Source organism: Diabrotica undecimpunctata, chromosome 9, assembly GCF_040954645.1.
Source record: "Diabrotica undecimpunctata isolate CICGRU chromosome 9, icDiaUnde3, whole genome shotgun sequence".
Lineage (NCBI taxonomy): Eukaryota > Metazoa > Arthropoda > Insecta > Coleoptera > Chrysomelidae > Diabrotica > Diabrotica undecimpunctata.
This window is the reverse complement of record NC_092811.1, coordinates 20,215,294-20,235,229: the sequence shown is the minus strand read 5'-3', so window position 1 is coordinate 20,235,229 and position 19,936 is coordinate 20,215,294. Positions and strand designations below refer to the sequence as shown.

At 32.3% G+C, this 19,936-nt stretch overlaps 1 protein-coding gene across 1 annotated transcript in view; it reads right to left on the bottom strand.

The window, feature by feature from the left end:
* The window catches only part of SLO2 (slowpoke 2), a 377,835-nt gene that overhangs the window by 258,683 nt on the left and 99,216 nt on the right, over positions 1-19,936 (bottom strand). The window contains exon 5 of the mRNA XM_072544101.1: positions 10,116-10,199. Within this exon, the coding sequence (XP_072400202.1) occupies positions 10,116-10,199 (84 nt within the window). The remainder of the gene's footprint in view (positions 1-10,115; positions 10,200-19,936) is intronic.

Here is a 19,936-nt window from a genome sequence, read left to right as displayed (position 1 = left end):
CCAATCGAGCAAGTGAAAACATTCAAATACTTGGGAATGATGGTGAATGACCAATGGAATCCTCAACAAGAAATAAAATGCCGTACCGAACAAGCAAGACAAGCTTTTCTTAAATTTAAACCGCTACTTTGTAACCACAATCTTTCCTTCAATCTCCGTTACAGAATGGTTAAGTGCTATGTATGGTCCATATTGTTATACGGCATGGAGACATGGACGTTGAAAATATCTTCCATTAATAAGTTGGAAGCCTTCGAAATATGGACCTTGCGAAGAATGTTCCGCATACCATGGACATATAGGGTGAGAAACGAGGAAGTCCTAAGAAGAGCAAATACTGAGAGAGAATTGCTCAGCTTGATCAAGGCACGAAAGATTGGATACCTGGGCCACATCCTGAGAGGGGAAAAATACGCAATCCCTCAACTAATTATCCAAGGAAAGATTGAGGGCAAGAGAGGAGTAGGTCGCAAACAAATGTCGTGGCTGCGAAATATAAAGAACTGGACAGGCGTAACTAACACTGGCGAACTTTTGCATGCCGCAAAAGACAGACGTCTGACCTTAAGATAATTCGCCAACGCACTATAGGTGCACGGCACCATAAGAAGAAGAAGAACATCTTAGAATCGTTTGTAATTACCGAGAAGTTAAATTCTAAAAAGCAGCTAAAAATTTCGGATTTCTTTGGAAACAATTAGTCTATTTTCATTAATTGTAACAAATATGTATTCTTATTTTCAATAAATTTTTTGAGACAAAATGTTTTATTGTTTTACTGATGCGTTCTCACTGGGAATTTTTTATCTGCCGATTGTTTCGGCCAAGATTTGGCCAAAAATACCAATGAGAAAACCTGCAAATGATAAAAATCGACAATAATTGACCACTTGTTATAGCTTGCAAATGCTTTAACTGGTATTCTGGCCGAATTTTGTTGGCCCATTTTTTTCGGTTGACAAAATTCGGGCAAAAATTGTAACGAAAACATCTGCAAGCGATAAAACTGGTCAACTATTGTTGATTTTTATCATTTGTAGATGTTTTCTTAGGCATCTTTGTTTTTTGTGGATATATTTTTAATTCGAATTTTTGGATAATTCTGCAAATGATAAAATAATTCGATATCTCTGCAGAAAACATCTGCAAGCGATAAAAATGGTCAACTATTGTTGATTTTTATCGTTTGCAGATGTTTTTGTATGCATCTTTGTTTTTGTGGATATATTTTTAATTCGAATTTTTGGATAATTCGAATTTTTGGATAATTTTAATTTTTTTAACGGTCCCTTGAGATTCGAATTATCCAAGTTTCACTGTATAAGTTGGCGTTGCTTAACCTTTTTCAGTCCCCGGATACCTAGAAAATTATCATTTTTATGAAAATAAAAAATATTGTATTAATGTGAAAGTTGGTACTGTTTTCTTGCTACTAAATTTGGTATATTTGGGGTGATATTTTTACTAGTTGTAATCTTAAGCTGGATTCCAAAATTATTGTAGTCTGTGTCTGTACTTGTTTTTGATATATGCAAGAGCTGAGAATCCCTTCTCACAGAGGTATGTATATGAGAACAGCAGTAAATGTTTCAGTGCATCTTCTGATAATTCTTTATAAACTGTGTTTAAATTCACCTAAAAACTTGATAAGGAAGATTCTTTGAAATTACGTTTTAAAGCTGAATCACATGATCTTTCTATTAATTGATTTTCCTGTATCGTTGTCAAGCCGATGGTATCGGAAACATCTGCGTTGAAAGAGTCTGCTATCCAGTTTTTATTCCTGTCGGGTTCCTGAAAATAATCTCAAAAAGAAGACCTCAAATCGCGGAGGTGTGTAATTATTTCTTTTTCTACTTGCTTTGGCAACATTTCACTACCAGATAATTCCAAAAACTTTAATAATGTAGGAAAATAATTATAGTTTTTTTTAATTGTACGATTATTCCAAAGGTTAAGCCATAGATAAATAATATAGTATATAGGGTTAAGCTTTTTTATCATATTTTCTATTTAATCTTCAGCTTGGAAGATGTTATTATTTCTTCCTTGTAGATTTAAGTTAAGTTCGTTAAAAACATTAAAGATATCAGCCAAATATGCCACCATTGTAAGCCATTCATAGTTATTAAAAGTATCAGCATGATTATTTGCGCTGCCTACAGAATTTTCCAAAAAAAAAAACATTCTGATTTCATCTCTGAGCTTAAACACACGCGACACGACTTTACCACGAGACAACCAACACACCTCAGCATGCAATAATAACTGCTTGTGAATGCTTACTATTTATTTAATGGTAATATCTGTGCTCTCATTTAATTACAAAGCATGAAATCTGCTCGCTTTAACATTTAAAATCACTTGCTCTTTAACATTTCCTGACATGTCATTCTATTCTGCACTGTACTATTGGATGACGATATAACGTCAAATTCTTTTAAAGCTTTTTCTCCCAACATAGCGGAAACCATAATTTTGCGCACGGTAGTATTAATTCTTCTGCAGTGGTGTGAAGCTTACTACTTTTTGCCACTAATAACGATACTTGGTAAGACACTAATACAGCATTTTTGTTATTGGCCCCAGTAGCAGTCTTAATTATTGTTTTTTTGCTTCATTCTAATTCCGAAGCTTTAATTTTGAAAAATGATTGAGATTTCTCAAGAAGGTCTTGGTGTTTTGTTTCTAAATGACGTCGGAGTTTGGCCGGTTTCACTGACTCATTCGACAAAACTTCGTAGAATATGACGGACTGAGGTCTTTCTTCACCATTTAAATTTATACATGTAAATCTGAAAGTTAAGCAATCATCACAAAACATACGACGTTTAACTTTTAAAGTCGATGATCTTTCATTTGCTTCTGAATCGTTTGGTTTTAATCAGCGTTGTTACAATCACACTAAAAACGTAATACTTATCTATAAAGTTATTTACACTTCAAGGCAACACAGTACAAAACAATGCATGTAAACAAAATACACGACTAATACAATGAATATAAACAATAATTTCAATCCTTTAACTAAACAGAGTAATTTTACAATGACCTTACTAATATTGTCAGAAGGATTCGGAAAAACGAAATAATACTAATAATGGGAGACTTTAATGCCAAAGTTGGCAAAGGACAAAGTGGAAATTTAGTGGGAGCCTTTGGTCTAGGGGAACGTAAGAACAGCTCGTAGTGACAAACACCTTTTATGATCTTCCTCCAAGACGACTATATACGTAGAAATCTCCCCAGGATACTCCAGATCACACAGTATGAAATCAAATAGACTATATTCTTATTAAACAAACGATTTAGAAACTCTATAACATCTGTTAAAGCGTACCCGGGATCCGACATAAATTCGGACCACAATCCACTTATCGCCAAAATGAAACTTAGTTTAAAGAAAGTTCAAAGACCAAAAATTATGAAGTACGATATTAACCAACTGAAAAATAAAACAGTAAAGGAAAAGGCACAAAAACGCCTAAAAGAAAAAACGTGGGCTCGTACAGAAAAACCATGGACTCGTACAGAAACAGATAACACAGATGTAAAACCTGAAAGAACAAATAAAAAGGAATGGATCACGGAGGAGATTCTATGTATGATGGAAGACAAAAGAAACGCTAAAGATAATAAGAATTACTACAACAACATAAATAACGAAATAAAAAGGGCTATTAAAATAGCAAAAGAAAATTGGTTTAGCTCGAAGTGTACAGAGATAGAGTCATTACAACAAAAACATGATTCATTTAACCTCCATAAAAAGATTAAAGAAGCGGCAGGTTTATATAAACACAAGAACACTGGATTCCTGACAGATAATCAGGGAAACATAGTACTGGAAATAGAGCATAAAAGGGATATTTGGATTAAGTACGTGGAAAAAACTTTTGAAGATATACGAAGTAACACTGGTATTCCAACAAACACCAATTGCGAATCTGGACCACCATTTACAGTCGAAGAAGTAAAATATGCCATCAAAAGCACCAAAGATGGTAAAGCAGTAGGCCCTGATAATTTTCACTCAGAATTCTTAAAACTTATGGACTATGATGGCATAAAATGGTTGACAAATATATTTAACAATATATATGATATAGGCATAATTCCCCAAAAATGGTTAGTGTCAACTTTTATAAATCTTACAAAAAAACTCAATGCGAGAAAGTGCGAAGACTATAGAATTATAAGCCTTATGAGCCATTTACTTAAAACATTTCTAAAGGTCATTCACAAAAGAATATATACAAAATATGAGGAACAACTAACAAGAACACAATTCGGATTTCGTGATGCTCTGGGAACACGGGAGGCCCTTTTTGCTGTACAGGTGCTATTTCAGAGATGCAGGGATGTAAATTGTGACATATACGTATGCTTTATAGATTACCAGAAGGCATTTGACAGAGTAAAACATGACAAATTAATGACTCTAATGCAAGAAATTGGAATTGACAACAAAGATCTTAGAATTATCAGAAACATTTACTACAATCAAACGGCCAAAATCAAAATAGAAGACCAGTTAACTGATAAAATTGCAATATAACGTGGAGTACGACAGGGCTGTATTTTGTTTCCATTGTTGTTCAATATTTATTCTGAATGGGTATTTAAGGAAGCTTTAGACGGTTGTGCGAAAGGAATACTAATAAACGCTGAATGGTTGAATAACATTAGATATGCAGATGACACTATAGTTTTTGCCGATAATCTGAATGACTTACAGATATTAACAAATCGCATAACAGAAGGCAGCAACAGATACGGACTAGCTCTTAACATAAAGAAAATTTATGACAATTAGTAAAAAACCAATACTAAACGCTCAACTTACAATCAACCAACAGAATATCGAACGAGTCGAGCAAAATACATATCTAGGCACCAATTTAAATAGCCAATGGGACCACTTAACCGAAATTAAACAGCGAATAATAAAAGCAAAAGCAGCATTCGTTAGAATGAGAACCATTTTCAACAGTCGAGACATATCATTAAAAACAAAATGCCATCTATTGAACTGCTACATATTCACAGTTCTGCTCTACGGAATGGAAGCGTGGACACTGACTGTTGCATCTATGAATCGGCTCAAAGCTTTCGAAATGTGGTGTTATAGGCGCATCTTACGTATATCCTGGGTTGACATAGTTACTAATGTGGAGGTCCTGTGTAGAATGGGAAAAGAATGTGAAATTCTCATGACCGTCAAAACTAAAAAGTTGGAATATCTAGGACATGTAATGAGAAATCAAGAACGTTACGGCCTTCTCCAGCTGATTCTCCAAGGGAAGGTAAATGGTAAGAGAGGACCGGGAAGAAGACGCATTTCCTGGCTTCAAAATTTACGAAAGTGGTATAACACGACTACCACTGAACTGTTCAGCGCTGCAATAAACAAAGTAAAGATAGCCTTGATGATCGCCAACATCCGGAACGGATAAGCACTTTAAGAAGAAGAACTAAACAGAACAGATTACGGGACCAAGGACCATTGACTCATTGACTGGACAATTCGAATGGATATAATTTTACAGTTTTGCCGCGTAAAGCCGGGTACACACATGCCGGTAAATTGGGAAAGTAGCTGGCATGTCAGTTGCTGGCATAGACCAGTAACTGGCAAGCACAAAACACATTTGCTAGCAATTTGCATGCCAGTAGCTCGCTTGCCGATACTGGCAAGGCGAAAAAGCAATGTAGATTTTTACCCATACCAGTGCTAGTAAAAAATCGAGTGGTTTTCATAAGTACTTGTTTTGTAATTAATAAGGCATTCGGAATAAATTAAACAACCAAATATTGCTAATGACCGGAACTCAAAAAGAGAAACATTTGGGATTTGGGTGTGTAAGCATTGTCACGGGCTATTTTATTTTTATATAGAGATGATTTCGAATTCTAAAGACTTTCCAATTTTTTATTATATAGCAATAAATTTGATGGTTTTTTCATCACCCCAATGAAACATTTTATTAATTAACAAGTATAAAAATAAAACGATTAATTATTATCACCAACATAAAAAATCTGACAATTGTCTGCTAGCTACTGCCATGCCGACGCCTGTAGCAGTAGCGCGCGTTCACACAGGCCAGTCACACTTCCCACGCACGCGTCTTGCATCTTACAGCATGCTTCTAGCAAGAAAGATCAATTTTTTTTCGATTAGCTAGCATGTCAGGAACTAGAATGCGAGTTAACGTACACACTTGCCAGTTTGGGGACAGCAGCTGGTGCTTGCTAGGTACTGGTATGCCATTGTGCTAGTAAAATGCACGATCTCTTGCGGTTCATGCATTTAATTTGACCTAGCAACGTGTCGCGATCACATAGTTCATTTCGTAAACACTCGACAGCGTCATTCATAGGCATGATTCATAGGGTCATTCAAACGATAGGGTCACAGAATGTGATTGTATCAATCACGGGTCTTCGAAAAGATTCGATCTTTGTGAACGGAACATTTGTGACCTTTTCATCGCTATTAGCGCGCTTTGTATGTTGCTTTTTGTAGTGATCGCTGACATATATTTATTAATTTAAACGTCCTTATATAAGACCGCGGACCCCCTTACACATGCTCGCGGACCCCAGGGGTCCGGGGACCACAGATTAAGAAACGCTATATAAGTAATACAGTTGGAAATATAGATTATAAAATGTGCGATTTACAAGAAGAAGAAGCACTGCAAAAATTTAATAAAAGGTATGTGTATGCGTTTTATTTTTTCCGTTGACAAATGCAGATATTTATGCAGTTTATTTTGTACAAAAATCAGTTTGGCTGCATGACATTAACCTGAGGCGCCAGCAACAAGGAGAATTTCATAAATTGTATCCAGAATTTCGCCGAGATTAGAACCGTTATAGCAAACAAAAGTTCGTAAAATGGTGCATTTTAGGCCATAAATTCTTAATAATTTAAAGAGTCCACCAAACCCATTGCAGGAAACAGAAGTTTTGGTTAGAGTGATCCATGAAATTTAAAAAACTTGTTAGAGACATGGCAGGATCCAAGTCCCCAACAGGATACTTTTTGCCTTATTTTTCTGGACTATGGGTTTTTATTATTTTGATGAATTATACTGTTTTTTAACAGAAATATCAACAAAAATTTGTACTCAGAGCTTATAGCTCTGATTGTGTGTATAGGTTAATAATCTATGTTTTTGTAAAACGTTTGTTCATATTCATAATAAATTATGAATATAAACAAACAAGTTAAATTTATATACTCAATAATACCCCAATAATTCATTTCAACTCGATACTAAAAACACGAAAAGTTGAGGTATATATCGGAGAATAAAATCAAGAAGAAGAAATAATATAAAAATCATTTTATTTTTGAAGAAAGTCGATAAAAATGCCCAGCTGTATTTTAACTTAAAGATCTCATTTTCCCATCGCTTTTATTTAAAATGTACGGAGCCCAAAGAAGTGCGGTGTTCGTTAGTTCGTTACAGTTTTTATGGATGTCACGCTTTGCTCTAGTTTGATACTTTTTACAGTGTATTTACTTCACTTTTACATCAGCGAAGTGGAGGTTTATTGGGTTTTGATGCGGAAAAGGGAGAAGTAAAGTAGTGTAACGGAAGTTCTAGTTAAATCTTATTTAAGAAAACAATTTCGTGTTCGATAGTAACTTTGTAAAATTTATTAAAGTGCTTTTATCATACTAATATTCTAGATACTAATAAAGCTTGATTACTACTTAGGTTATAAGTAACAAATAAATTTTATTAAGTTTGACATAATTTTTAAAATTCATTCTTGATTGCGACGGCAATAGTTTAAGATAAATATTTTCTGTGTGCGGGGGTCAGTTGCCAAAAATTCTTTTGTGAGGGGGGGTCTGTTGCCACAATTTTTTTTTCGCATCAAGTTATCATTGGTAATTAAAACCGTACATTTTTCAATGAACTAAACGAAGGGGGGTTAAAATCAAGGACTGCCTCCTAGATTTCTCACCCTGCAGCAGCCGAAATATACGGCACTGCATAAAAAGTACTTTAAGTATCAGTCCAAAAGTATGTGTATGAATTCCGTACTGTATGAAGTTACCGAAAATTAGGTCAAAATTTTCCGAAAATCAAAGATTGTTCCTGCTACTGGTACCAATATTTTTGTACGGCATTAGGTCGCAGATCATTATTTTTGTACTATTTACCTAAGTTATGTAGGCAGGACATAGATCAGTTTGTTTTTCTTTGGTACATAAGATATCATGGCAACTTTTTCCGAAATGACAAATTCAGACGAGAAAACAGCTCGGTTTCTAGAACTGTTTAGTTCCATCCGAGTGTCGAGATTGTTTTAATAAACAGTTTTAAGTTGACCTAGATTTTTGGCCAGAAAAATTTGGCCAAGCCTAGGGACGTGAAGAAATTATCTGCAGTAACTGTAGTATAATATTATGTAGTAAATGTTTGAGAAAACATTTAATTATTATCCTTGTATTGGCATCATTCATTTTACCATGTATTGTTGACCTGAAGATGCATATCAAATTATAGTATGCGAAACTGGTCGTTTGGTGGCAGAAACAATTGATTGTTAGTAAGTATTATTCTTATTTATCTTATCTATTCACTTAAATTATATATTATTAGCAGAACACGGTTCTTCTTCTTTTGGTTACCATTCGTTTCAAATATTGGCGATCATTTCGGCTATAAATATTTGATTAACCGATGGTTTAAATAGATTAGTTGTTGTTGTGAAGAACCATTTCTTCAGGTTTTTTAACCATGATATTCTTCTTCTCCCAATTCCTCGCTTGTCGAATACTTTGCTTTGAAGGATTATTTTCAGTAATCTGTATTTAGTGCCGTTTCTCATTATATGTCCGAGATATTCTAACTTTCCCCTTTTAATCCTATACATCACTTCTCTTTTTTTCCCCACTCGTCGTAGTACAGTCTCGTTGGTTATCTTGTTTGTCCATAATATCCTTAAGATTCTTCTGTATAGCCAAGTTTTATCTCCATCGCTTCAGTAAGTGTCCAGGATTCAACTCCATAGTATAATATCAAGAAGATATAACATTTTAGGAGCCTTAGTTTTATCTCGAGATTAAGATTGTGGCTTTTAAAGAGTTTAACCATATTGTTGAATGCACTCCTAGCTATCTCTATTCTACATTTGACTTCTTGTGAGTTGTGTCTTGTATTCTTTTCGCTCACTGTTGCTTTGGTAACGTAATAAATTATGAAACCAGACCATTTTTTGAAATATTGCCTGTGTCATAGATAATATTGAATATTTACATAGTATTCTTAAAGATTCATCATCAAAGAAGTTTAAGAAATTCAGACTGTACTCAGTCTGGTCCTGGAACTCTCCCTTCTTTTAGTAATATTATGGCTGCTCCTATTTCTGCCACTAGTATAAGCGGTCCTGTTTCCGTAGGTATTGGCGACTGGTTCTCCCTTTCATCAAAAAATAAATTTCGTATGTAATTTTTCCAGGTATTACCAATACTCTCTTTGTCCACGATTACCTCTCCGTTGTTATTAACAAGTTTACTTACTCTTTTGTTCTTACATTTGCCTGTAATTTCTCTTACCTTTTTATGCACGTTGAAGTCGTCGTATTTACTTTGTAGAATTTTGATTTCTTGGTATTTTTTCTCCAGTTCTTTCTCCAGTGGTAAGTTTACCTTACCTGTGTAGCCACGCGTACCAATAAAAATTGGCGGCATAGTTTCTAAAGCTGTTATTGCATGTTATAGTATTGTTTTATATGTATATCATGCTGAGTCAAATGACCCCTTAAAAATGTCCCATGGGCTTGTAGTCTATTACTTCTATACCTTCTTGTAAATATACAAATTGCACCTAAATTAGTGCAAAATATTATTCTTTTTTGATGAAGCTGATTAAGCGGAATATGTTAAATTAAGTATTCTGTCAAAATTAATACCAGTGTTGAGGTTTATGTTCATTGCATTTATCTTGATAAATCACCATATTTTAATACGTTTATAACCTATAATATTTTATGTACGTACACCCATATAATATAAATCTTATTTCTTAGAGAACCAATAAAAAGTTTATGTATTAAAGGTAGTAAAAATTTAAAATATTTATACTCACAAACATATTTTCCAGAGCGTGCTTCGCCAACCAACAATTTAAAAATACTGGTATAAACAGGTTTCGTAATGGAGGATAAAAAAGCTGCAACAAAAAAAAATTATTTTATTTTATATATTATTGGGTTTTTCTTTATAAATATGAACATAATCTAAAATGAACAAAATTATGGGAAAATATAGAATTTGGAAAAATTATATTAAATCAATTCATGAGCTTGATTCTAAAAGGGCCAATGTCAGTTTTAGATATTAGAAACAATACAGTATAAAACTGGCCAATGTCTAGATTGAGTGTCAACAGACTTACGGCATTACTTGCTCACTCATTACAGCCCCAAATGCTTGTAAAAATTTTATTTCTATAGAGGCCAATGTTGACATTGGCTCCTTCTTTTAAAGGAACCTCCTTCGATTTGATTTGACATTGGTCCTTTATTTCTAGGTTAGATTTCTGTGTGTACATTATTGTGACATTGTGTACATTATTATTCTACAGACTAGGCCGACTGTATGAATATTAACTTATGCTAAGCAATTTCAGTCCTATAAACCTTAAATTTTGAAATCAGTTGGTGCAATTTAATAACAATTTCTATTTAAATTTCAGATAATGTAGAGCTGCCTCTAAAGCAAGAGGAGAAAGATGTAAAAAGGCAACATATTCTTATGTTTCCTTTATTTCAAAGTCATTACTCTCGAGAGAAAACTGTAAGGAAATATTTGTCTCTCGATTTTACTATTTAAAAAAATATAGGCTATATTGTGAGTATTGCTAGCAAAACAACATAACACCTAGAAACGAATCACTGTACAGACAAATTTTCGTAGAACAATTTAACTTGTGTTTTAAAAAACCGTATAATAATACTTCTTAAATTCGTTACAGATGAAAATGAAAGAGCTCACTTTAAAAGTGAAAAACTCGAGTATCAACAATGAGTAGAGTTTGCTTATAAAGAGAAAAAGAAAGATAAACAAATTTGATTGTCTTCAGTTTTGACCTACAAAAATATTTACCCACTTCCTACTTAAAAAGCAGAATTTCATTCTATAAAAGAAAATTGTGGACTCTAAACCTTACTATTTTTGAGACGCAAGGAACTACAAACTCAGCTAAATGGTATCTATGGAATGAAACTATAGCTCAAAGAGGTAGGCAAGAAATTGCTTGTGTCTATATACCTACCTAAATAGTATTCCCTCTCATATAAATAATATCATTATGTAGAGTGTAGAGCGACTGCTGCCCTGGACAAAATTGAAATATTTTTCTATCATTTATGCTTTTTACCATTATTGAACATTCCAAACATCAAGGAAGGGAGATTAATATTTATCAAAAATTTCTAGTACACAAACACACTTACATGGAAGCAAAGACTATACATGCTGCAATAGAAAAAACTAAAAATTCTACTACTGCAAGGATAGATATTCCTAGAGATGGGGCTAACCTTACTCATCTAATATCCAGAAAACCATCAATTATTGTTCATGAAATGAAGCAAGAAGAATTTCTTTGTTTTAAATTATTATTATCTGGCAAATTTCAGCATACGAAAACTAATAGTCAGAGACAACCAGTAGTGTGGTATAAAATAAGGCTTATTTGTTATTCAAGTAAAAATCTTGGCATAATAAAATATAAAAACTCCTTTACCGACGATGAGTCTTATAAAACATTTAGCTTATTCAGAACTAGAACTAGAAATTTTGAAATTACTCCCATGTTACAAATTTCTGATAAAGCGTTGGGCATACTAGGGAATAAATCACAACATCTGAAAGACATGTTAACTTACGTTGAGGACTTACGTCCGTATTACCTTCAGTTTCTCAATACTTTGACTACATCATCAACTGTAACAGATAACTTTATTGCAGATGAAAAGTACGATCAAGATAATGATGAGATGTAATATTAGCATTGTAATCCTACTAATTTGGACCATGTTTTTATAAAATAAAAATTAATCCCTTCAAATGATTGCAATTTTATTATTCCTTAATTGGACCAAAGTCACCTTTTCGTTTATTTTTTTTGTATATTCTAAAAGGGCCAATGTCATATTTGTAATAACAAAAAACAAATGTGGTTCAGTTTTACTGATTTCAAAAATTCCGTAATCGATGTAAGAATGACAAGACGAACAGTGTACTATAAAAATATTAGTAATAACTGTAGATCATTCTGTACAAGAATCTTGCAAAGCAGTTTCCCAAAAACAGTATTTGATGACATTTTCCCTTTTAGAACCAAGCTCCTGAATTATTTTAATTATGCTTACAAAATATGTTAGGCAACAGGAGAAATTATCATCCAAGAACGCTTCCTAACATCTTTTACACGTTACTTATTAAAATATTGGACAAACTGGAGCCATTGAAAGCCAGAGTGGTAAGTAACAAAATTCCATTTTTGCCTAAATATCGACACAAGCTTTATTTTACAGGAATCTATTTTCACTTCTAAATAAGAAATAATTAATATTGTTTGCCATTGTACCTAGAAATGGCACAACTACTTTAACTATTTAACGAAATGTTAATAGCAATAAAAGGCAGAGTGGTACAAGTCAGTAGACGCGTGACATATACCACTGTGGCATTTAACAGATTTTAGTAGCGTGTTTGAAATCAGTTTATTCTGAGAGCTACAAGATCTCAAACATGAGTTCAAGTGATTTTGAAATATAACCTTTTCCTGGTATTGAGAGTGAATATGAACATTATTATCATTATCTTCATTATTATTTTCAAGTACAAATAGTTTACATTTAACAAAATACATACTCTTAATTATTTTAGATGAAAAAAAAAATATTTTATCTGATGTCATGTATTAAGTTTCCAACGTCAGTATGGAAGTGGTAGTAAAAGGAAATGCGTTAGAAAAAGGGGCTTTAGAGAACCCGAAAAACATATCAAAGTAATTCGTAAGAGAAAGACAAGTTTAGGACGTAAATATTACAGTACATCTGGTAAAAAGGTACCACAGAAAGCATTTTCCAATACAAATTATAAATAAAGAAAAAATGTTTTAACCGAATTAATGAATAGCAGAGAAGAGCAGTATTTGAAAACTTTTGGAAAATGGGCGATTTTTCTAAACAAAATGCATTTGTTTCTGGTTTAGTTAAACAAAGTACCATCAAACATCGACTTTCTCGTGATTAAAGTAGAAATAATATTAAAAGTACCGCAAATATGCATTTTATAATTACTTTAGGTATTTCATAGAATTTTTGTAAACAGTACTTTTTGCAAATGTTTTAAATTTCGAATGATCGACTTGAAAGAGCAATTCAACATTCACGTCATCGTCTGGAGAAGATTTGCGAGGTAGGCATAAACCAAGAAATAAAACTCCCGAAGAACATATGCAATATGTACGTGAACATATTGGCAGTTTCCTCATATACCAGTCCAATTACACACGAAGTCATAATCCGAATAGAAAATACCTCGATGCTAGGCTGATCATAAAAATTATGTACAATCTTCATAAGCAAAAATGTTCGACAGAAAAATTAATCCAGTATCGGAAGCAATGTCCTTAAATATATTCCATCGTAATTTTAGTTTACACATTCATAGTCCATCTAAAGACACATGTATGAAGTGTGATACATTCAAAGCAAAACTAGTGTGTGACCAATGAACAGGAAAAGACTGATCTAAAAACACAGCAAGAACAAATTAATTATTGTAAATAGAGGAAAAATTACCTGTTTTACGTTCGACCTATAAAAGGCTTTGCCTTTTCCGACATTAAGCTGTTTCATTGCGTATTATAAAAGAAACATACAGTACGTATATAATTTAGGGACACACGAGTTGGCCGAAAAAGATTATGTATGTTTGGGATGAAATCACTGCTTCCAGAGGATCACAAGAAATTGGATCATGCATACGAAAGCATATTATGACAAATGCAAATGCAGGAAAGCATATGATTGATCGAGATTTTGATAAAATTAAATAGTATGTCAAAAATTGCTTAAAATATAGCCTGAAGACTGGTATACAACAATAAAAAAATGTAGGACAAAAAATCCTTTTTCGGTGTAGGAAATAAAAAAGAAGATATTTTCTCCTTATCAGTGGTGGAAAACTCCGTGACTCGCCGCAAGAAAAATAAAAATGATTGTACAGTATCTGGGTTGAATATTCAGTGGCTGCATTTTGAGAAAGATCAACCGTACAATATATTTTATAAGAGCAATTTAAATGAAGATTTTAATTGTGAAACAAGCAATATCTTTCCACAAAATAAAAAAGTTGCCCCTAAATTAATGAAAAATATGGAACTTACACCATTGTACTCTGCTCCACTTAAAATTTGCGCCAATAAATAAAAAGGATATTGTAGATCTACTCCAGTTCATACCACCCTTTCACGAGTATTTTAAGAATATTTTGGAAGACCCGTGTAACGGGATTTAATTAAGTATCAGATTTAAGTAATCTTTTTAATTACGTGACACACATTTGCCAAAATATATTATTTGTTTACGACATTGAAAATATCGGTGTAACTGGAACGCGCTCTGACCTAGTGAAATTTGCAATGTATTCAAAAGCTTATTAAATAATGTGTACAACTTAAACAAGTAAAAACAATAATATATCAACAAGCGCACTTGTGTTAAATAGCTGGAAATCACGGGATTAGGGTAGTGTTATCAATATTGTTAAGAATGAAGAATCAAGAGAACGGTCTAAGTTAGTCAAAGTCAACTGAGTACTACCTAGTATTGTACTTAGATAACTAATAAACAAAATCATAAGTATCTAGTGTGAAATCTACCGTACGAGACGATAAGTGAAGCATTATTTATTACATGGCGATCCTGAAGTGGTAGAAACCAGGAGTCTTCATCCAGAGAAGCTCAAGATGAGAGGAAAATCATACTGGAAATTTAAATGGAAAAATGAAGTAAAGTATTCATCACCATAATGGATGATATATGGAAGGCATTGTACCAGTTTAAAAATAGAAAATGCATCAGCAGTTAAGAAAATTCCCGCCAAATTCCGGTCCAAACCCGCCAGGAGCCCCGTGACAGCATCCCAGCTCATGATAATAGACAATAAATAAATAAATGAATAAAACGACAAAACTTTATTGTGAAATGTCAAAGTTATTAATAGTGTATATGAAAAGTGAAAACAGAACTATTACTTGGTACCAAGAATTAATGCAAGAATTAATGCAAGAATTAATGCAAGAATTAATAAAAGAATTAATATAAGATTTTATTATTATAAATTTTTATTTATTATTTAAAATATTTAAAGGTTATTGTAAATATTGTGTGCACATAATAGGGGGTAAGATATAATACATAATAACATAATAAGGTTAATATATGTAATATAATCTAAATAATTTAACGTAAGGTAAAATAACGTAGGTAAAATATTAAGCTAATCTAAGGCACAATAAAGGATAATAATTAGCATATTACAAGGGAACAATCATGGTAACTTTTTAATATGCTGATGTTAGGTTAGGCGAGGTTACTAAATGAAAAAAAAATTTTTTAGATATAAGGAAATATGTACCAAAAATTTGTATATAATTCTATAAATATGTATATGTAAATACTGAATGTAAATAATGTATATATGTACAGTAATCAGTTGACGATGACACGAAAAATTTTCTTCTTTCGGAAGGGAAGAGTAAAAACTGTTCATATAATTGATTGAAAACGAACAGCACTCAGAAAATTTTTCTTCTGAGGGATAGGGATGTAACGGGATTTAATTAAGCATCATATTTAAGTAATCTTTTTAATTACGTGACACACATTTGCCAAAATATATTATTTGTTTACGACATTGAAAATATCGGTGTAACTGGAACGCGCTCTGACCTAGTGAAATTTGCAATGTAATCAAAAGCTTATTAAATAATGTGTACAACTTAAACAAGTAAAAACAATAATATATCAACAAGCGCACGTGTGTTAAATAGCTGGAAATCACGGGATTAGGGTAGTATTATCAATATTGTTAAGAATGAAGAATCAAGAGAACGGTCTAAGTTAGTCAAAGTCAACTGAGTACTACCTAGTATTGTACTTAGATAACTAATAAACAAAATCATGAGTATCTAGTGTGTTTTAAATAAATCTACCGTACGAGACGATAAGTGAAGCATTATTTATTATACCCGTCCATTAAAGATATTAGGCCCTTGGGAGAGGAAGAGCTTATATGATTTTATAGTTTTTTGTTTTTATGTTTGTTTTTTGTTTTTATTAATTTTATTAGTGTTCAGAGGCAAAGTGGTTTGTGACAAATTATTGAAAAAACAAAAATTAAAATTATAGTGCTAATTTTACACCAAAATCTAAGTTAACATATTTGTAAACTATATTGAACAAAAAAAATATAATAACATATCTCAGAATTTTTCAGTTGCATCTAAACTTTAAAGCTTTGTATCTCAAAATGTATTAAAATTGACTTATACCACTCTGGCTTTCAACTTCTCGAAGTTTTTATTCATTACATTTCTTCTTTTAATTAGCAGGTGATCCAAAAAGCACAAGACAACACATTCAGATAATGATTAATTTCCATGACATAATTCGTGTTTTCTAAAGTAAAAAAATCCGTATATCAAATATTTTGATTTTACCTCCACGGTAAGTCAGAATTTAATACCAAATTTGTCCGATTGGTTAGATCAAATTTTTGATCTTTTTTACTTTTAATTTATTTCTAAATTTGAAGCTTAAACGTTTCAAAAAAAGCAATTATACCACACACTTTTCAGTTTGCAAACTAATTGCAACTATAAAGTACCCATATATAATTATTATAAACCATTTACGTCTACAATATTTCAAATGTCAGGGAAAGCTAAATTTACGGACATCTTTTAATCCCAAATTGGTCAATTTTATCTTTTCGGTGACGTTTCTGTAACAAATTCAAGACTATTTGGCCAGCTCTCGACATGGGATAGACAGCAAATTCTCAAAAGAGTAATAAGGAGCTTAACGAGAAGTTAAAAGCTGTTTAGTTAAAAAACACTTCGGAGATGAGATGATTGGGAGTTAAACTGTGTTTATAGTCTGGTCACTGAATTTTTTCGATGGCTTTTAAGAGTCATTTATTTTAAATGGAAATTTTAAATGGAGAATACTTTATCGTTTTTTATTGCTACTGGCCATTGGAATTACTAACGTGTTTTTGGACAATAAAAAATAGCAATTTTAAAGGCTCTTAGTTTCAAACAGGTGTATAATTTTCTTATTTTGAATTTTAATTTTAAATTTTTTTTTAAATCTAACGCCCTAGCTATCTATCTACCTATCTAAGTATCATTAGAAACCACAGAGGATACCGGACCACCAATATTACGGGAAGAAGTCATCTATGTCATCAAAAACACAAAAGAAGGCAAAGCTACCGATCCAGAGGATGTGCCCATCGAATTATTAAAAATCATTCATGAAAATATTATTTATGTAATGGTTGAACTTTTTAATCTAATATATCAGACTGCCACAATCCCCAGACAATGGCTGCAATCGACATTTGTGGCAATACCCAAAAAATCGAGTGCAATATCCTGCTCAGATCATAGAACAGCAGCTTTAATGAGGCCCACACTTTAAACATTTTTGAAAATATTACACAGCGGAATTGTTAAAACTTTTGAATATGTAATTAGTGGCACACAATTTGGCTATAGAAATGGTATGGGCACAAGAGATGCTTTTTTCAGCTTGAATGTGTTGACCCAGAGATGCATGAATATGAATCAGGACATGTACTTATGTTTTGTAAATTTTGAAAAGGCATTTTATAAGCATCAAAATAAAAATCTTGTAGAAATATTAATAAGCAAAAATATTAACAGTCGTGATAAGAAAATTATATCCAATCTATATTGAAATCAAACTGCCAAGGTAAGAGTTGACAACCAGAATACCCGAGATGTCAAAATACAGAGAGGAGTCTGCCAGGGTTGCATACTGTCACCACTACTCTTCAATGTCTACAATGAAGTGGTATTTAAAATAGCGCTCTCAGATTCAATAAAAGGTATATCTATCAATAGAGAAGTTTTGAATAAATTGCATTTGCAGGCGATACAGTAATAATGACGGAAAACAACAATGATTTACAGAACATAATGCAACGACTTAATAAATGCTGTCATGAATTCGGACTGAGGATGAATTTGAAAAACACTATATGCATGATTATGACTAAATCAGTAGATGTAAACATCCAATTAATTGTTGAGGATACTGTAATTGAGAGCGTGGATACATACAAATACTTAGGAACATGGATAATATCAAATGTAGACCAAAACAAAGAAATTAATGCACGTATTGAAATAGCACGTGCATCATTCGTATTACGTATTTAGTACTCTTCTTTATGGCTTGAAAGCATGAGTATTGAAACAAGTACATCTCAATAAGTTGACCGCCTTTGGATTATGGTGTTACACAGGAATCCTGCAAATATAATGTACTCAAAGAATGTCAAGCGCAGAAGTTAATAAAAGAATAGAAAATAAGGCGAAATAATATTGACTATCAAAAGAAGAAAACTTAAGTACTTAGGCCATGTTATGAGAGGGCAAAGATACTCATTATTGCAGTTTATTATGCAAGACAAAATTCAAGGAAAGCGAAATGTGGGAAGATGAAGAATATCGTGGCTTAAAAACTTGAGGGAATGGTTTGAGTACAATAATGCAAAACTATTTGGAGCGGCAGCCAACAGGGTCTGCATAGCCATGATACTTTCCAACCTCCGATATAAGATGGAACTTTAGGAAGAAGAAAGAATACTATAGCAGGTACAACAGGTTTTGAAAAGAATAACTAATTGTGGCTTTATCCCTTGGTCTTTATTTAATTAAAAAAAAATTTATTTGAAGTAAATTTTTTTTTTTTGTGTTTTTCTACCAGTAGCTTTATTAGTCCATTGAAATGTTACATTTTTTATGCCTTAACGTACAATTCTTAGAGGATGAAATTTTATTTTTTTTAAACGTTGAGAGGGTAGGTATAGGCTTAAGTTCAAGTTTGTGGGGTTGTCCTTGGGGCCACCCTTGTCCTCCTGCCACCATTTTGGAAAAAGAAGGGACAGAGTTTTTGCACTGTATCTCGTAAACTAGCAATCCTAAAAAAAATTATTAAAAACTATTTGTAGGAAATTAAATTGTCTACAACTTAATTTCTATTACTTTTATTCGTAAAGTAAAAAATAAAAAAGTTGTAAACAAAAATTACTAAAAATTTTGGAACAACTTTTCTCTTGGGTCTTACAAATTTGTTTAATTTCATTAATTTCTTTAGATTTTCTAGCACCTCGAAGTTCGCCAGGATCTTCAATACTCGCCATCTTAGAATAAAAGGTGCCAAGGGTTTTCGCGCTATATCTTGTAAACTCAACTCTACAGAAAATTTTATTAGACATGATTTGTAGCAAATCAAATTGTCTACAAATTTTTTCGCATTACTTTCTATGATAAAAAGTAATGCAAAATAAAAAAGTTATTATTAAAAATAACCAAAAAATTTTTATCAAATTTATTTTTCGGCCTTAACTATTTTTCTAGTCATTTTACAATAAAATGATATCAATATTATAGAGAGTTTTGCAACGAATCATTTTAACTACAAATTTGTATAATTTGAATAATTTTTCTGAGAGACAGAGATAAAGTTTAATGAGAGCACCGTACCAATATTATTCCAAGATAAATTTCTTGGTAATAAAAAGACCAAAACAATTTTAATAGACCTTCTCAAAACTTCTCTATCAGAAGTGGGT